General features: G+C 39.7%; 1 protein-coding gene across 4 annotated transcripts in view; it reads right to left on the reverse strand.

The window, feature by feature from the left end:
- Window positions 1-215: 215 nt before the first annotated feature.
- SLC25A30 (solute carrier family 25 member 30) overlaps window positions 216-18673 on the reverse strand; it is a 34339-nt gene continuing 15881 nt past the window's right edge. The window contains exons 1-11 of one of the 4 annotated variants that reach the window (XM_027720366.2): window positions 11508-11592; window positions 10852-10941; window positions 8769-8847; window positions 7060-7207; window positions 6342-6436; window positions 5978-6063; window positions 4524-4619; window positions 3523-3647; window positions 2864-2999; window positions 1816-1896; window positions 216-1055 (exon numbers count right to left, since the gene is read on the reverse strand). In XM_027720366.2, the coding sequence (XP_027576167.1) occupies window positions 1014-1055; window positions 1816-1896; window positions 2864-2999; window positions 3523-3647; window positions 4524-4619; window positions 5978-6063; window positions 6342-6436; window positions 7060-7207; window positions 8769-8847; window positions 10852-10872 (909 nt within the window). In that variant the 5' untranslated portion in view covers window positions 10873-10941; window positions 11508-11592 and the 3' untranslated portion in view covers window positions 216-1013. Of the gene's footprint in view, window positions 1056-1815; window positions 1897-2863; window positions 3000-3522; window positions 3648-4523; window positions 4620-5977; window positions 6064-6341; window positions 6437-7059; window positions 7208-8768; window positions 8848-10851; window positions 10942-11507; window positions 11631-15606; window positions 15683-18673 lie in introns of those variants that run through there. The other 3 variants (XM_039382928.1, XM_039382929.1, XM_027720369.2) reach the window with 3 other exon arrangements.

Genomic DNA, 18673 nt, shown 5'->3' on the forward strand with positions numbered 1-18673 from the left:
AAAGCGCTCAGTAGTTCTGGGATTGGGTGGCTTTTTAAAGAAGGAAAGCAGTCTTTATAGTAGATCTAATTTGGAGGGGTTAGTTCTTTTCACATAAATACCTACATGACACAGCCTGAACTGCTCAGTGCACCTTTCAGATGACAGGTAACAGCCAGTAACCAGTACAAGTAGTTCTTCCCAACAAAAGAGGCATGGAAAGTTTCACTGCAAGATCAGCAGATGGGCATGAACTTGTTTGAACTTTATTCATATGTAAATTGCAAGTAGGAATATCTTGAAGAATCGCTTATGCTGAAAATCATCATGATACATTGGAAGAAAAACTTTCTTCAAGCTATGCAAAACTGCCAACTGTAGCAACCACACTTGCAAATGAAGCTGGATTATCCCAGCAGATTACACAGACATCTAAGGATTTAGAACACACAAAAGCTCCAAAATCAGAAGCAGATTTTGCACTGCAGTAGGTATTTTGCTGACCTGAAAGCCTGCAAAGATGTCTTGTGACACTTGCAATTAATTAGAAGCTTTAAGCTTTTACACTCAAATCATATATATTTCTGAAAGCAGGAAAAGCCCAGCTCCTTGGTACTGCCTATCTCTAAGAAAAATAATTTTTCTTTTCACAAATTTTTTTCCTTTCCTTACATAAATACAGAAGAAAAAAACCTGTTCTTTGCCTCTTATAAAAAAAACTGCATGAGTCTCAAAAGCATCAAGTTGTGTTACAGATCTTCTCATTCAAGAACACTGAAACAGTTGACAGTATTCCACCATGTTTGGTTCAGTCTAGAAAATAGTGCACATCATCCACTGAATCACACAAGCCATGGTTACAGGAGCCAGTTTGCCTTGAAATCACTTATAGGTTCTTCTCCCTCAACAGTCTTGCAGTGACCTCTTCCTTTGGCCAGCAGTTCAGACAATAAAGAGCAAATACACAAGACAACTTGGACATTGCTCTAAAGTCAGACAGTACATTAACAGAATTCAGTATGCAGCTCAGCATGTCAGGCATCCAATTTCTTCAGCTGTTCATATGTCAGAAAGAACTGGGACAGCTGATTAAGGAAAACTGTTTCCTGTTCATGCAGTACAAAATGGTCACTTTATTAAAGGATAGCTGTGTCTGTGTGAAACTGTGTTCCACGCTTTTTTCCCCTCCTATGCCATGCTGCAGGTTGACCACTTTTTTTACCCAATACTAGGCAGAACAATGAAACTTGCTTTTAAGGCTGGTGATGCCAATTACTTTCCTATCTCTATTCCACAGGACTGAGGATGCAGGAGAATACTGCAAAAGCCCCTAGAGGGGCTTTTGTGAGTCTTTCCTATCTCAGCTTTGAGGGGCTATGGGAGGTTCGTTCATGGCAAAGTAACATTACTACCAACCCACTTCCCAGGGCTCTGATCACCTGGCTCTTGAAATAAAACCAAAATTGTGCGAGACTAAGATAAAAAAAAAAGACTGCATCAGTAATTGCCAACAGTTTCCCCAGTTCCGGAAATAGTCCCCATTCCTAACTCATCTGGTCAATTTTATTTAAAATGAGGCTCCAAACTAAGAAAATGGACAGAGTTGACACTGGAATAACAGAGAATTATTTTGCAAGATTACGTTTTAATACTCCCTCTGTGTGAAACTCACCAGCAGCAGTTGACTAAAAAAACCTGTCAACTACACAACTTCCTATTCATAAAAAGGGAATGTCTGTGCTGACAGGACACTTTTCACACTGAGTATTCTGTGAAAAACAATACTTGTTGTTGTATGGCTAACTTCATAGTCTGGCACACCTTTGAAAAGGATACAATGATATTCCAAGGACCAAGTCTTAACCAGTTTGGCCAAAACCCTTTATATAGAGCAAAAAAGCCTTCATTCTTCCATGTCTAGGGAAAAAAAAAAAACACAAACAACCATAACAACAGAATAAGAACATACTTATGTAATTCTTTATTAGTGAGAAATCTACACAGCATCTCAGCTAACAGGGCTATACCAGAAAAGAGAAGGGCTTAGTCCTGTAACCTTCATTTAAGCATACTGTATGATGGAACAAAGAAAAATTTCACTACATAAAACCAAGATTAGTAATGCCTGCAGCATTACCTAGTAGGTAAAGTTGCAGTCTGTGTAATTCAGTACCCAACGCAAATTAATCCAAATTGCACTCCTGGACTTACACTCAAAAAAGAAAAAGCCTTGCAGAGTTCTGCATGCAAGCCTGTAGCTCACATTAGGCATTCCCTTGAAATTTTTCAGTTTGCTTTATGGACTTCAAAAAATTTCACTGTCGCTGGACAGTGAGACTTGGACTGTTCAGTCAACAGCTGGACACCAATATCTTACTATCCATTCTTCTCCATGTAAAAGACTGCCATGCTCCCACCTTGTACCAAATTTAGAGACTTAAGAAACCATATCAAAGTAATCAAGATCAGAGACTGACCTTGCCTCTGGCTTAACTAGGCTTTCCATTATGCAGTATGCAACAGAGAAAAAAAAAAAACTATCTGTCCCAGATCTTGTTCTTCAAGAACTGAAAATTATCATTTCCTATCAGCCTGGCATTGTACAAATTTTAGTAAGACAGAGTGCTACTGAGAGCCTTAGTCTCCTCATCCAAGCACCAAAAGGAAGTAAGAGTTGTAGCAGACACTAACTTTCTTCCTTTCTGTAAACAGTAGATACTTTCCACACCAAGTGCATTACTGCCAGTATGTTCCCTTCGAGAATTATGGCAAAAAGCACACCTAAGTTACAAGGATTAATTTCTAGGGAACTGGAAAAACTGAGCTCTACTCCAAAATCATTGATTGATGGCAGCAGTACTTATGTTGACAATGAATTACTTACTTGTAACAAGCAATCCAAAGTGCCCTTGTAGCTTGAGTGTCCCCCATGTTGGCTTCTCTGATTCATCATGCGTGTTCTTACAACATCAACTGGGTTGGATGCAAGGGCTCCAGCTAATCCACAAGCAAAACTTGAGCTAATAAAAGAAAGGTTTAATGACATTTGATCTACCACATTTAAAGATGCACAAGAATTCCCCTTCCTCAGGAAACAGGCAGTAGTAATAGCTGTTTAATCCTTTCAGTTAAAAGTTACATTGGCTAATGGATTTGAAAAATTACTTTTCATTGACTATAAAAAGTGTTTTTTTGAAGACCTGCTATGCAGCACTTATACAGTATGCCTGAACAGATGTTGTGCCCCTGTGAATAATATCTAACTGGAACTTTGCTAGCAAATTCTAACCTCAGTTTACACAGCTGAATGATTCAGACCACTCACAAAAGAAATTTCCATATTTCAAAAGAAAGTTAAATCCAAGTCCTAAATAAAATTAGCTTCCATGCTACATGCTGCCCTTTGAGATGTTATTATATTAAAAAAGTTATACACATCAGAAGGGTATTTACATTTATACTGATGACAGATAAATCAAAATACTCATCCCCATAACAAGAATTAACCAATGATGAACTACACAAACAGTTACACAAACTTACAGGAAGTGAGTATATACTGTGTCTCCCATAAATCCAGACATAATTATGTGCTTCTTGATAAGGTCATACACAGGCAGTTCCACTCCAACAACAATAGCAGCTCTCTGTGCTGTCAGTGATACTCCCTGGCAAAAGAAAGGATATAGCTGAAGTTTGAAGTCAACCTTTGTGCATTATCAGAAAAGCTGAGCTCTTATAATACAAAACAACACCACAAATGTGTTAAGGACATTATTCATTCAAATAAGGTTAATTAATACAAATCTTAGATGTGTGTGCTGCAAAACCACAAATCTGAAATAACAGATAAATCATTTTTCCACAAGGAATGGTGATTTCATTTTCTTTATGCTATTTTCTATCTCTGCTTAATATCTCAGTTCTTGCATCCACAGTCAGCTAAAACCCAAAAAACTGTGTTCCTTTGCTGCTAACTGAAAAACTGACGAAGTAAGGAAGATGAACAGAAAAGGGGAGATCATGAAACTTTGCAGAGAAAAACACACTAACAGAAAAAACATTTCTATTTTCCAGCTCTTTCAGAACAATTGTCTATTTTGTGTCTTCAGTTGTTATATAGTCATTTACTGTAATTGGCACAAGAGCAATCTATGAACTGAATATGAGAATCCTGAGATAGAGGGGATGTTCATTAGTACCTCTGCGTCCAGTGTTCTTCAGTATATGTTTTAAAACAGACAGAACATACAGGTGTCATGCAAAAAGTTGTTGAACTAGTCCTAGAGCCAGTCACCCTAACTGAAGCCTACAATTATTTTCCCTTTTCTAAGTGGCAGCTAATCCTTGAACACAAGACCGGCAGTAACCCTTCATCTAAAAGCACTGGGACACCAGCAGTGAAACAGTCATGACAAATGACATACATATTAGCTCCATAATTTAGCTGAGAACGCTGTAGAAATACACAAAATTCAACTGAGCAAGAAAGTGTACTTAAAGTGTAAGATAAAGTTAAAAAAAAAAAAAAAAAAACAACTTGCCTTCCATAATCCTTTAGTGCCTTCCTTTTGGTAGATCTGTATGAAGTTGCCCATCATTCCTCCTTGAATCACACTACCTTGGGCTTGCATTCTGATCTGAGATTCATTTGAAGACAAAATTAAAAGGTAAACATTTTTCAAACATACAACCAAGAAAATAGCTTAATACAGTTTTGGTATTAAGTCACAATTTTAAGTAATAAAGTCAATTTCTTTTGAATATAAATTAAGAGCTGTCATTATCATAACCATAACATAATCTTTTGCTTTAACTACCCAAATGCAGCTGCTAATTTTGAACAAGTATGTGGTAGAATTCTTAGCTGCATGAAGTCACTTCTATTTCTGTATGGGCACACTTCATTTAGATCATTTAGACTGACAGACGGGTTTTGCAGGATGCCCTTTACAGTGTTCTCACAGGAACACGTTGAAATGAAAGGTTAAAATATTAATGTTTCAGCCAGTGAGAACCATGGTCTTTGACCCTATAAATTTCTAAGAAAGCCCTTGGAAACCTGCCACGGTAACTTCCAAGTACAAGTTGGCAACAAGCAACTTGGTAAGTGGACATAATTTTGGGATATAACTAATTGAAGCCATACTTGAAATACAAGCTTATATTTGAAATGCCACTACATAACCACAATAGCACTATGAAGGGTTAAGTTTTTTAGTAGTTTCGGGAGAACAAAGTTTTCTTGACTTTTTTTTTTTAAGCAGCTATTTAAGTCACAAGCCCCAGTTTTGTAAGATAAATACAATCAACCGTTTCAAGTAACTGACTGGCATTACTTCACATATTCTGAGTTGGAAGGGACCCACAAGGATCATTGAGTCCAACTGTTAAGTGAATGGCCCATGCAGGGATCAGACCTACACCCTTGGTGTTATCATCACAATGCTCTGACCAACTGAGCTAAACTGACAGATTTTTAAAGACATGGTCATTTCACCAATTCGCTTTAAATGACTGATGCTGGAACACTATTTCCATGGAATATAGGATTGCAAAGCCTCTCTACAGAGTTAAAGAATCATACAGTCCAAGTAGCACTCACTGGAACTCTTCCCTCTAAATTGATCTCCACCTATTTTGAGCTTTAGAAACATCCTAGTGTAAAACAGTGTTACCAAGAAGTACAGATGAAATAAGTAGTGTGGTTTCCACACAAACACTACAGCATGAAAGTCAAAAAGAATGATCGTGTATTATTCTCTCACAAAAAGTTATGGGTATCCAACTACCTCCCCAGCCTTCAGTTTCCTCGTGCATAATTCCAAATAATTAGTATGGACTAGAAGGAGGTTCCAAGAATTCAGGATGTTACTGATTTTTTAAAAGTTAAAAGATGAGAATAAATAGGGCTACAAAACAAATCCTATATTCATCGGGAGATTCTGCATTTCCTCAAGGAGAGAACAAAAACTAAGGACAAACTGTATATAATTACCTTTAAGACATCTGTAGGGTTGGCAATAGATGATGAGATTACTCCAGAAAGAATGCCACACAGAACATTTATCATCAGGGTTTCATCTATTTTGCAAACAAAGAGAAAGAGTTTAGCTGCAGATTTACAAATCTTAAGATGCATCAGGGCAGGATGATGCCTCCCCTCCTGTAACCAGAGAGTGCCAGTTACAGAAGCCTTAAAAACCGCTCTGACAAGTTATCCTTGCCGACTCATTTTGTTGTAACTAGTACAAGGAATGTCTTCTCAGTAGACTTGTTCAAACTGCTACAGTAAGATACCAAATGGAAACAACCAGCTTCAAGCGAGTCAGTCCTCAATGAAATGGAAAATAACAACTCACCTTCTGGACGTTCAACAAACATTCTTTTTAAGCTCTGATAAGTCCCTATTTTTATAGTTCCATATGAAGCTTGCCGTAGCATTGCAGGTGCAATCCTGTAAAAACAAACAGCGATAATGTTTATGCTCAAGATGGAAAAAACTGATCAGCAGACACTTTCTAGAGCAGGAGAGACTGAACACAAGATACCTACCAGAGAAAGACTGATTCATTTAAATAGACAATTTAAAACAATCTTTGGAGCTTTTTTGTTTGTTTGTTTTAAATAAAGCCTGCAAGAACAGGAATGAACTGTGTACGGATTACTGTTAGACCATATGCCTCAACTTGTGATCTATAAAATAGCTGGCAGGCATGTCTGAAATGTAATTCCCCCACCATCCTATGTGTTTTAAAGAAAAGTATGTTCATCTACATACAAAGGTTAATTCAATTTTTCTTCTGCAAGATGGACCAACCATAGCAGCACTGTAGAGAATAACTGTATGCTTAGCTATTTTTTCCAAGTAGGCTTTGTTGTTTGTTTGACGAGTTTTTTAAAATACAAAATTCTATTGCAGAGTGCAAACACTGAAGTGATCTTAGCCTGGTCTTTCAACTTCTGGATTAAGGCTAACCAAATACCTTCTAATTCTAAAATCCAAAAATTCACACACTATGCGCTTATATTTATCAACAGACTGTTCATAAGCCATTGCTGCAAGTCAGTTAATTTTACCCAGAGTATAAGGCTTTCAATCCTTCTTCTCTGCATATTTTGACTAGTGCATGCACCATTCCACGGTAGCGGATCTCTTTATATTTGGCATCATTAACCTGACCTTGAACCTGGAGACGTGTTTTGGTCAGATCGATGGGGAAAGTACCTTGAAGGAAAATCAGAGAGAAAAGTAATTAAGTACTTACCTAACAAGAGACAACAAAGAACATCATTTATGAAACAGCAACTTTTCTTATATACCAAAATATATAAAAATACTCCCATGGGAAAGAAGTCTCTTAACAAGACTTTCTTTTAAACAAGTGGTTCATGCTGTATCACCTTGTTTCTTCTAAAAGTTTGTCAGAGGCCTTACCTACTCCCTGTGTTTACATTCTCCATTCACTTTACTTTCAGGCAACATGGTATTGCCCGGTTGTAAACAGTTACACTGAATAGGACACTACAATCACAATCAAGTACAGAGTTTGCATGTGCATTCTACCAACACCTTTGAAAAGCACATCATTGAAGGCAAATAAATTCCACAGGACACTCTATACAGATTCTAAAAAAAAAAAAAAAAAAAAAAAAAAAAAAAAAAAAAAAAAAAAAAAAAAAAAAAAAAAAAAAAAAAAAAAAAAAAAAAAAAAAAAAGCAAGAGCAGCAGTACCTATTTCTGTTATTGCTTTCCTACAGCTACGTTCAGTTCACACTCTTCATGCTTCCTTTATGAAAGGGTTCAGAAAGCATATCCTTCCAGAGCTCATCTTTAGGAAAAGGACCACCTCAACATTCAATACTGACCTAAGCACTAACAGGAATCAGGATTAACTACATCTGTTCTAACAAGGTTTACCAGACACACAAAGCTTTTGTGAACTGTTTGTCTTCCTTACAAAACTTTTAGTATTATTGGCCTTGTTCAGTCAAGTCAAATAAGAGAAGTTTCAAACTCAAGGTTGCACAAGTTTCATAAAGAAAGTAGAAATCCTTCCCTTCCCTGGAAACATTCAAAGTCAGACTGGACAAGACTTTGAGCAACCTGATATAGTTCAAGATATCTCTGCTCAGCGCAGGGAGGTTGGACTAGAGGACCTTCCAACCCAAACTATTCTATGATTCTATGAAAACAAAATAGTAGTTTTATGTGTAATTTTATATTGCATCTACTTGACTTGACAGACTTCCCATGAAAGTCAACCACATGCCCAACTATATTCTGCTACTATGAAAATCCACATTTCCTTCATTTTCATGTACATGCATTTCAGATATGACTTTATAAGGATGTAGATATTTTAGGTCAGTCTTTAGAGCAGGCCTAAAACATCAGACGCACTGTCTCACTACAGCAATTATTCTATGTTGCTCACAAACTGAATTTAATTGTTCAAATCTAATCAAATCTAGCTTGTCTACTGTAGCAAAGCAAAAGCTGTATTTACTCATGACCACTAAGAACAGATCAAACAAACATCAAATAATAAAATGTAAAGGCAAAAATTGTATAAAAACAAGACTCACAAGGGATGAGGGTTTACAGACACAAGTATTCTCACAAGGTAACACAGATCACAGCAAATCTTCAGTCAGCATTACACAAAAAAACTCCTGTGCTGTAGACCACTATATACTACTGTCACTGATAGTCTCTATTTAAAACAAGCTTGGTTCTATGCTATCTGAATAAAAAAGTAATGTGAACAGGTAAAGGAAATGCTTACCACATTCTGCAGTGACTGATGCTAAACCTCCATAGATAAAGGGCTTCCAGTTTAGTGCTGGCATTATAGGTTCCTCTTTCTGTGAAATAAGGCGATTTTATGCTTCTGTAAGTACATCTTATACATGCTAACACTTAATAAAATTTTGTGCCTGCTCCGTTTAAAATGGGCCTTTCAAACCTACTAAGGGTAAAAAATATGTAATACGATTGACAATCAGAAGAAAGTCAGGAATACTGTACAAAGGCATCTGGGTTCAAATCAATGTCTACTATGTACTTAGGCCACCACTCTCCTTATCATGAAAGGTTAAAGCAGTTTGTCTCCTAAGGCATGATGTTAAGGAGCACTACAGTGAATAGCCTCCAAGGATTTTTACCAAGCTGAACTAGTTTGGCTACATCCTGCACTTGAATGGAACTTTTAAGACAGTCATGACAAAGCTTCCTTTTTTTCAGTTATCAGCACTAACATGAGCTGAACTGGTACACTGGGACAGAAAATAAGGGTGCACATGCCATTTTGCTTCCATTAAGACCTATTTCTGCTACTGGTGTTGACAATATTTGTTCTTGTGAACATTACATGAAAATACTGTAATCAGGTATATAAGGCATTGTACATAAAAAAGGCTGCTCTAACTTAGAGGTCAGTTAAGTAAATTTGACAATGTGACTACAAATCATAATTAACGATGGCATGTGCTTTGCAAGATGTTAAATTATCTTAGAAAAAATAGAACCAGTCCAGCCAATACACGACTGCCCTTCCCAAAACCAAGCAGGTCTGTCCACAGCTTATTTTTCCCCTTCTTCTTAATATAAATACTTTCCCATTTTCTACAATATCCTCCTAAACATTGGATTCTACAGTTATCTTTTGCCAATTAATTTTATGGGAAAATTGTACTTGAAAGTACTTCCCTTGGCACTTACATTCCCTGTTATTTTGTTTATTCGCCTGTACAGCCCAGCTGGAAAATATCACAAATGCACCAGTTACTTTTTGTTAGCCTTTTGTACAGCTGAACCTTCTTTAGTCACTTCCTCTAGAAGTGCCAATAACCCAGCATCTAAATGAAGTTTCAGAAGTTGCAGACACTCAGCATGCCTGAGCAGTTTCTGCAGCCCTGGTTTTCCTTTTATCATTCTTTACTTCATGAAGAGTTGCCTGGGTCTTCTGACACACAGTACGATGAAACTCCAATGCACACAATTTCAAATACTCAACACCTACGTGCACAGAAACCCATCTTACTCTTTAGACCACTGCAAAGAACACTGCTGATGTAAAAAACAGATAAACAAGGAAAAGGCAACTAAGGACACCCTTCCATACTGCCAAAAAAGTGCAGTACAGAGGTCAGGACCACAGGCACAGACTATGCCAGCTTTTCCATACAAATGGAGCAGAGCCACATGGGGATGGCACTGTATAGAGGGGAGCCAGTTCTAGCTCCAAGATCATCTTATTCCTGTTCTGCCATGATTAATGACAGATCATTTAATTAACAGAGACAAAGCCAAACTTGGTTTTCCCACTATCAGCCACACACTGATCTTTGCTTCTGAGAAACTTGTCAAAACTGGCAGTTAACTCCCTCCGCCCCAATATACTAAAATAAAGTTTCATCTATCACAAATACCACAATACTGATAAAAGTAAAATATATCCTTTTTCTGTTTGTTTTGTATTTCACTCTGTCTACGCAGTGAAGGCTACGCACTTTTTCTCTGTAATGCTGTGCACTGCCAAATAAAGTTTTCAATTTGTACATATATTTACTAATATTAGTTGAAGCTTCAATATCCACGTAGGATACCCTAATGCAGAAATTTTACAGGGCATTCTTATTTGACATATCCCAAGGTGAAGGTCAAGGTCTGTACCTCTGAAAGGCTACTAGTCTCCTCCCCTGCCAGTATGGAAAATGAACTATATGAGTCTTTCCACTTCGATCCTACATCCTTCCTTCTAGCTTTCCTTAATTTAGAAAGAAGTAGGAAGAAGAAGGAGAAATTAAAGCAAAGAGGCAGAGCTGATCACAGAGGAAAAAAAAAAACCAAAAACCCAAAAAACACACCAGCCAGTAATTTCGTCCCATGACCTCAGCTGTTTCATTTTCCGTTCATTTTCCGAATTCTTGGTTTGCTTCTTCCTCAGAATTTCTTCCCTATACCAATAAAAACAATAAGTATCTCCTTAGAAGAATTCCATACCAGGTGAGTGAGTGGCAAACTAGTTAAAAAGGGAAACCAGCCATCATTAGAGAAAAAATTAAAGTCTTCAGTTTTATAAAAAGATAGTGTCCTTATCAAACATATATTGTTGTTCCCTGAACTTGAGTGATGACAGAGGGATACTTGCTGGGTTGAATTAATACAGAGATTCATCCATGTGCTTTCTGCAAAAGTCATAAGCAAGTCTGCTTGCTTTTAACCACAGCGTGACCGGAATAAAACCAAAACCCCGGGTTCCATAAACGAATGCATTGCTTAAATAGCTCGAGATTCCCCTGTTGGGGAACAAGCTTGAAAAGTCACGTATCGAATTATACATTGGTTAAAAAATCGTCACCGTATTAAGCGCACGGTGTACTTCAGCTTACAGTAGTTTTAGCTACTTAAAATGGATCCGGCTCTAGAGAGGCAACAAGGACCGTAGAAATAACTACACACAAAAGATGGTCTCCCACCCCACCACGACCTGAGGGGCAGCAGCTGCCGCCTCCCCACTCACCACCGAGGTCTCCTCCACCCCCGCGTCCTGCCGGGCCGATCCCTGCAGCTCCCAAATCCTGATCCAAATCCCGATCCCGCTCCCTGCTTCCGAAGCGGCTTTTGGGGAACGCGGAGCTCCGCCCCGGGGCGGGCTCGCCCGAGAAGCCGAGCCGGCCGGGAGGGGGGAAGGAAGGGTTGGGTGTAAAGGCGTAGTCGGCTAGAGGGGGACGGTGAGCCCGCCTGTAAACAAACTTGGGAAAGATTAACCACCCTGACCTTGCAGTCAGACGTCTCCCCTAGCCGCTGGCTTTGGGAGGCTGCTGGGCTGGCGGGACAGGGTAGCGTTTTCCACTAGCGTTCCTGCCCTGGAGCGGCTGTGTCAGGTATTTCACCGCTCCCGATTAACGAGCAGGTCACTCGCCCCTTAGGGTTTCTCCTCAGCATTAACTACAAGGGGACTGATTTTGCCCCTCGGTTTACGGTCGTATGGGCGCCCGTGCTGCCAGCGACCCCGCAGCTTCCCTGAGTCGGCAAAGGAACCTTTAGCTACCTGCTGTGTGGAGGAACAGAAAGGAACAAGGTGGGCTTAAAGAGCTACTTTGCTCTCTAAAATACCCTGCTGAATGTTTTTGACAAAGCAGTTAGACAGGTGATATTATTATTTTATTATTTTTTAGTTTTGTTCAATTCTAACCATATTTCTTTTTATTATCAATACTGAAATTATGCATTCAGTACATAAGCTTTACATTGCTTTGTAAATACAAATCCAGTGCCTGTCCAGAAGGAACACAGGGGCTGACCAAAAGGATGGGTCTCAGCTGCTGTGTAGGTGGCAGTGACCAGTCGATGAAGACTGGACAAGAACCAGAACTAGTCTGGTTCTGAGCCCAGGACTTCCTAGAAACAGTTGGAATCAGCTCTTTTGCTGCCTCCAAAGGCAGAGTGCTCTGGCCACTCGGTGCTTTCTATTTCTGACTGAAGAGCTGCCAGGAATATTTGTAGGACCTACCCCCACGGTGCAGCCCTGCTGCTGCTGTCACTCTGCTGCCTTGCAAGTAGATGGCATGCCTACCCCCTGAAAGGTCAAAACATCCTGTAGTATTGCTCCCTGAGGGGAGCAATATTAAGGCAACTAATCTCAGGGCAAGACTGGCAGCTGAGAAACTTTATTTAAGCTTACCGGCTGGTGGAGAAAGGTGATAATACCCGTTCAGCTCTCACTAAGAAGCTGAATGTGGCCTCATGTGCAACCCTCAATAAAACATAAAGAATCCAAAATTTGTGTTCCAGTATGCTGTAAGTGCTTCATACAATGAAAATAGTTCTCTATAACCATTCAAGTCTATTACAGACCTCCCAAAAATTTTACATTTCAGTTGTTAAGGCAGCCCACAGAGCTCATGTTCCAATCACAGTGTTGCAAAAGATAGGCCTCAGAAAGTAGCTACAAGGTTCTCACCTCAGAACTGGTATCCCCGTTCAGACCCCCTTCCGAAACTCCTAGTAACTATCAAGTACTTTCCAGGTTTTATATGTACAGCAGGTAGGATCTTACTTGAGGTAAACTTTAAACGGCTCCTTTCTTTCTTTTTGCACATCATTTGGACCGATTCTAACACTGAGTGATTTTGTGGTTTTGTGCAGTCATTTCAGTTTTCTGACTTCTCCAATTTCTGTCTCCTTTTAAGAAAGGCTTTAATTCCAGTTTGACCTTAAATTGTTCCTGGAGTTTGGCCATCTCCTTCCACAGGTGGCTGGGTTTTATTATTTCCGATGCAAACCAGTTCCTGCTCACACATTACAGCTTGCACCCTATCACATTTCCTAAGTACCTGCTAGTTCTCAACAGTGTACTTCTGAATAAAGAGAAATTCAGTTTAACTTTTGTTACTGCTACTGACTTTTGCGTGAGTCCTCTGAGTAACGTCTTTTCTTGTATTCTCAACCCAGTTCATACTAAGAGATACGTAATGCTTTTATCAACAGCCAGTAGACTATTTTTTGGCAAGCTGCCCTAAGCCTGATACCTGCGTCATATCAGTAGTTGACTTTGGTGCTCAGCATCTTTTCACGTATCTCTGAACAATCCATGTGCTACTGATTACATACTCTTACAACAGTTTTGTCCAAAAGCCAGTTCTTTCCCAATGGGCTGTGTAGAGCTAGGATTTAATTAAATAATTCCCAGACCCCTAACCTTACTGCTCCTGAATTTCCTTACACATTTTTTATGTTTCTTTTTTAAGCAAAAGAGGGCCACCCTCAAACAATTCTACCAGAGAGTTCTGCTTTTTGTGCGCTGATTCCTGTTTCACTGTTTACATTGCTACTTACAATTGAAAATCATTTCTCTTCTGGTCTCTGCAGTGATGAAGACAGTTTTGCCTGGTGTCCTACTGGTTAGTGAAGTGGCAGAAGGTTATGGGCATTGTTCAAACTGCCTTGTCATTTTGTCACTAGTTGTAACCACTGGAGAGCTTCCTTTGTCTCTTGGAAACTTTCACAGTTATTAGTTACATAATCCACTTGCTTTTTTGTGTCCCACTGGCTGTGTGTCGAAAGCAAGTCTAGGATATGGGAATCAACAGCTCTTTGCCCTGGCACAGCCTTTTCATCTTCAGTGTTTGCACTTTCTATCTGAGAAAGAGTTCATCATACTCTCAGTCATACAGCAGATGACTTTGCTGGAAAAATAAACACTCAATGTGCTATTGGCATGTGTAAAAATAAAAGATGTTAAATAGTCCTTCCATTGTGTTTGTCGGGGGCAAAGCCTCAGCTGGAGTACCACATCCAGCTGTGTGGTGCATTTCAGGAGGGCTGTAAAGAGGAGGATAAGGGTAGGGATACAAAACACAATCTGCAAGGAAAGATTGAAAGAAATAGACTTATTTATTAAAAACAAAAAAAAGGATAACATAAACTTCAAGACTGAAAGTTATCCATAAAGAGGAAATTAATTATCTGTTCTCCACTTATATTAGACATTAGAACAGACTTTCTAGTGGTATGGACAGTGCTAGATGAGACTGCCTGTGGAGCTTGCAGTGCCTTCATAATCACAGGCTTTTAAAAATTGTTAAGCAGCTGTTTTTCAGATGTAGTTTCAGTCTGGGTGATGCAATCCAAGCATTGGGATGGACTCCCAAGGATCTTTCCAGGCCATTTTTCTGTAATTATTCAATGACATTTCCTCCTCCTGCTACTAACATATGTCATATAGGCATATGATGACAACAGAACTTAAGTTTCTAACTTCAACTCTGCTGTGCAGAATTCAAGGAGAAAGGAAAGTGAAAGCAGGAGTAGTGGTAAATGTTATTTTGTAGCCTTTTAAAAATTTTTTTTCTTTTTTTTTAATAATCTGATTTGGGCTCTGCCATTAGCAAGAGCCAAAGGTCTTTATGGTATCGTTGTTTTGTGGATATATCATGTTATTTGTTTTTAATGGGTAAAGGGTAAAGGAGCAGAGGGCAGTTCCAGCCTTTGAGGGTAAAGAAACTGAGGATAGTTCTGGGCTTTAGGTGGACAAGAGCATAAGGCAATTCTAGTAAATGTGAATCTGCAAACCATACAAAATTTTCTGAAAGTGTTGCAATCTTTCAGTAGGTCCTGGGACATTGATTTCTCCTGTTTTCTGAGACTCCCTACAGATACAATAATTTCTGTGTATGTCACAGTGTTAGATTTGATGTTATTTGAATGAGGCAAATGAAAAGCTGTTAAAGTTTCTCAGATAGAAAGGCACTATAGAAGGCTTTTCACTACTATAAAATACTTTCCAACCTTAACAGGTCATCTGTTGTCCTCTGGATCCTTGCTAAATAAAGATCAGTCACAGTTGCTTCACAGAGGTTTTTGTCCAACGTGGCACTGCAGCTAAACAAGTAATAACTAGAAGAAACAATGCCAATTTGAATGCTGGTGGATGCCACACAAAGAAAAGCAAACATTTTTCTATGTCCTACTAAAAACCAGGCAGAACATGGTGTGAGATACAGCCTAACCTTTTCCATGAGGGAGATGATTCAATGTTGAATGAAGGACAGAGGGGTTGATGTGACACCAAATAACATTTTACGTATGGTGCGTTTTCTGCCACTTTAGGTACATACCTTACTTGGCCGTACTCAATATCCAGGGGTAGTAGGAAGCATCTGCTGGGGAAACACGTATTTGTCGAAGAATCTGCTGGGGGAAATATATATTTGCACTTAACTATCCTGTGGAAGAGGAGTTGCAACTGAAGTAGTTCTACAGTAACAGAAATGTGACTTATACAATACAATGGACAATGAAATGTGGTGGCAGGTGACCCCAAGACATGTCCTTCACAGTGCAGGATTTCGGTTGGTCAGAACCCATAACTGCCTATGTAGGAAAATTTCAAACTTGTAGTGCTGTTACTTTTTAAAGGAGCCTCACTATTCTCTTTCCTGATTCCCAAGTTTTGATAATTTTCCCATAGCATCTGCAGAATACTTTGCATTAAATCATTACCCAAATAATCCAGCTTTTCTTCTGTTTACCACAGTCTGGCTTTGGGTAACACAGCTTTTGCTATCAGAATTTGAATACCATTTCCTTCTTTTTAAATTTAAAAATGTAGTTTACACATTTTTGTTAAATGATACATTTAAGCAGCATCACAATTTTTTTGAAATTAAAAGTTCTGAAAATGCAGGATGCTTTCTGAAGAAGTACTTTCTTGCTTTGCAGGCCTGCTAATCCAAAGCATGACAACACCAGAACTGACACTGTGTTTGGCCAAGATGATTGCCGTTAACCTTGAGCAACAGGGGTTATTCTGCACAGCAGGGGAAAACAGCTGTAGGATTTTGTCCTTAAGGTCATCTGTCATGAAAAATGCATCTCGAACAAGTCACTCAGGATCTTTAGTTTGCAGTGGGATTCCTTGCTGATGCTGCAAAGCAGCAGTCACAGGTAGGAACTCATATCTCCACTGACTCCTAGTAACAAAGCCTGGCAGAGTGGGAAACTCTGCCTTTGACACTGTCTCCCACAGCACACTTCTGAAAAAGCTGGCAGGCCACGGCTTGGACAGGGGCACTCTGTGCTGGGTTAGGAACTGGCTGGAGGGCCGGGCCCAGAGAGTGGTGGTGAACGGTGCTGCATCCAGTTGGCGGCCGGTCACTGGTGGTGTCCCACAGGGATCGGTGTTGGGCCCAGTTCTGTTTAATATCTTTACTGATGATTCTATGATTCTAACTATTGTTTTTCAGGGGCTGAAGAGGTGTAGACTGCAGTGATAGAGACCCTGGCCTTCTGGGAAACATGGCAGCTGACATGTTCAAACACCTCCCTCCATTTTACAGTCATCCTTCCCTACAGAGGATTCAGTGGATGCCAGCTTCTGGAGTCACTCATGCCTTGGGTGGCAGCACCAGCAAGCACAGCAATGTGGCCTCATAGCAGTAACAAGGGAATTCTGCAAAATGGTAGCACTGATGTAGCAGCTTCCTAGGCTGCTCCCTCCCCTATCCACGTTTCCCTCTCATTCCCAGACACAGTTCTGGCTCTTTGCTCAGGCCTGTGATGACTCTTATCTGAATCATGAAATCACTGAGTACACTGAATGCACTCATCAAAACACAAGCTTCTGCCAGCTCGTGGAGCTGAATTGGCCTCACACTGACCCCAGCACCAATGTAACAGAAGCAGCAGGAGTGCATGACTTGCAGTGCGTTCAGCCTGTTTGGAAGCATCAAAATATTAGGATGTGTCAGCATCTCAGAGGACTTAGCCACAAGTACCAGGCGCAGCAAAAATGTTTGAGAGGTTGCAATATTCGTCCTGCCTTTAACACCCCATCCTAATACCGCTAGCCTCCTCTGTGGTTTGCAGTGAGAGCAAGAGGTGGCATTAATCCCCGGACTTCGCTAACAAGTTTTTCTAACCTTCTTCAAGGTAAGAGAACCAAGACAAGGGCTGGGCTGCCAGCTGGACCATGTGTAAAACCTCATCCAAGGACTTTGGATGGACTCCTACAGTACAGCTAAAAATGCAGAGTCTAATTCATGCCAGAGGTGGGTTGGCCTTGTTTCAGATCTAAGGCCATGGGGAATCCAGTCCTGTTGAATCAAAGAACCAGCCTACAACTTTCCTTGCTTTTCATTTCAAATGCAAAGGCAGGAAGAAGACAGGGAGAAGAGAGACAAAAAAGTACTTAAGAGTAACAGAGATGAACAAGAGGAGATAGTGGAAATGAAGACTGAGACAAGAGACATGAGGAGAACAGGCATATATAAATTGTGCAGAAGCTTTTACTGGTGCTAGACTGTCTGAAATGATGAGAGGTTTTTTTGTAAGTGAAAAGAATAAATGATCTTTTGAAAACAGATGGTCTGCCAGTTCTGTAATAGTTGCCGTGAGGATTAAGACATTTAGGTAGCTTGTTCCAAAGGAAAGCACTACTGGTAAAAGCTACTTCTGACACTTTTGGCAGTCTGAGAGCCTAAATGTTCCAAGGAAAGTGACTGGAGACTGAGTTGAATTTCCTGGAAGAGGTCTTGAGGGATCTTGGACGGTCACAGCACTGTGCAGTCACATCCCAGGAGACGCAGCATGGCCATCCTTCCAGGCTGCTTAGAAAGCAGGACTTAGGAGTAGATTATATACTTCCCCCGGATGGAATTAAACTTTGCGCGTTTGTAATATCTGTAAATTTTATAGGAAACTAGGCCAGCTTTTGTAGTTCTGAGACATCCTGGATTTTATGTGATTCCAAAAGACATACATCGATTGTTTTTATTATTTTTATATCTTTTATATTTTTATACGGTCCCTACCTGAAAGGCTTCTATAATGGAGGTAATTGTATGTGTATGAAACTGAGATAACTACAGAAGCTCCACAACTTTTTTCTAAATGTATCTCAGTAATATGCAAATGACAGCACTTCTTTCTGATGTTGATTGTCACTGCAGACTCCATTGTAACATTGAATTTTGGAGATTACAAGCAGGGTGCTCTGTACTTCTAAAACCTTGGAGTACAGAAGCAGTTCCAGAAGTAGGGGAACCCTGGAAGATGGCTTTTGATCAGTAAGTGTACAGCATCTGAAAGGAATGGAAGAGGTGAAAGAGTGAGCAATGAAGTGTGCAATATAGATGATCTTACTCACTCCATACTATCCAGGACATCATAGAGTCATTTTAATGG

Source organism: Pipra filicauda, unplaced genomic scaffold (assembly GCF_003945595.2).
Source record: "Pipra filicauda isolate LSUMZ 115617 unplaced genomic scaffold, ASM394559v2 scaffold28_size6257848_pilon, whole genome shotgun sequence".
NCBI classification, from domain to species: Eukaryota; Metazoa; Chordata; class Aves; order Passeriformes; family Pipridae; genus Pipra; species Pipra filicauda.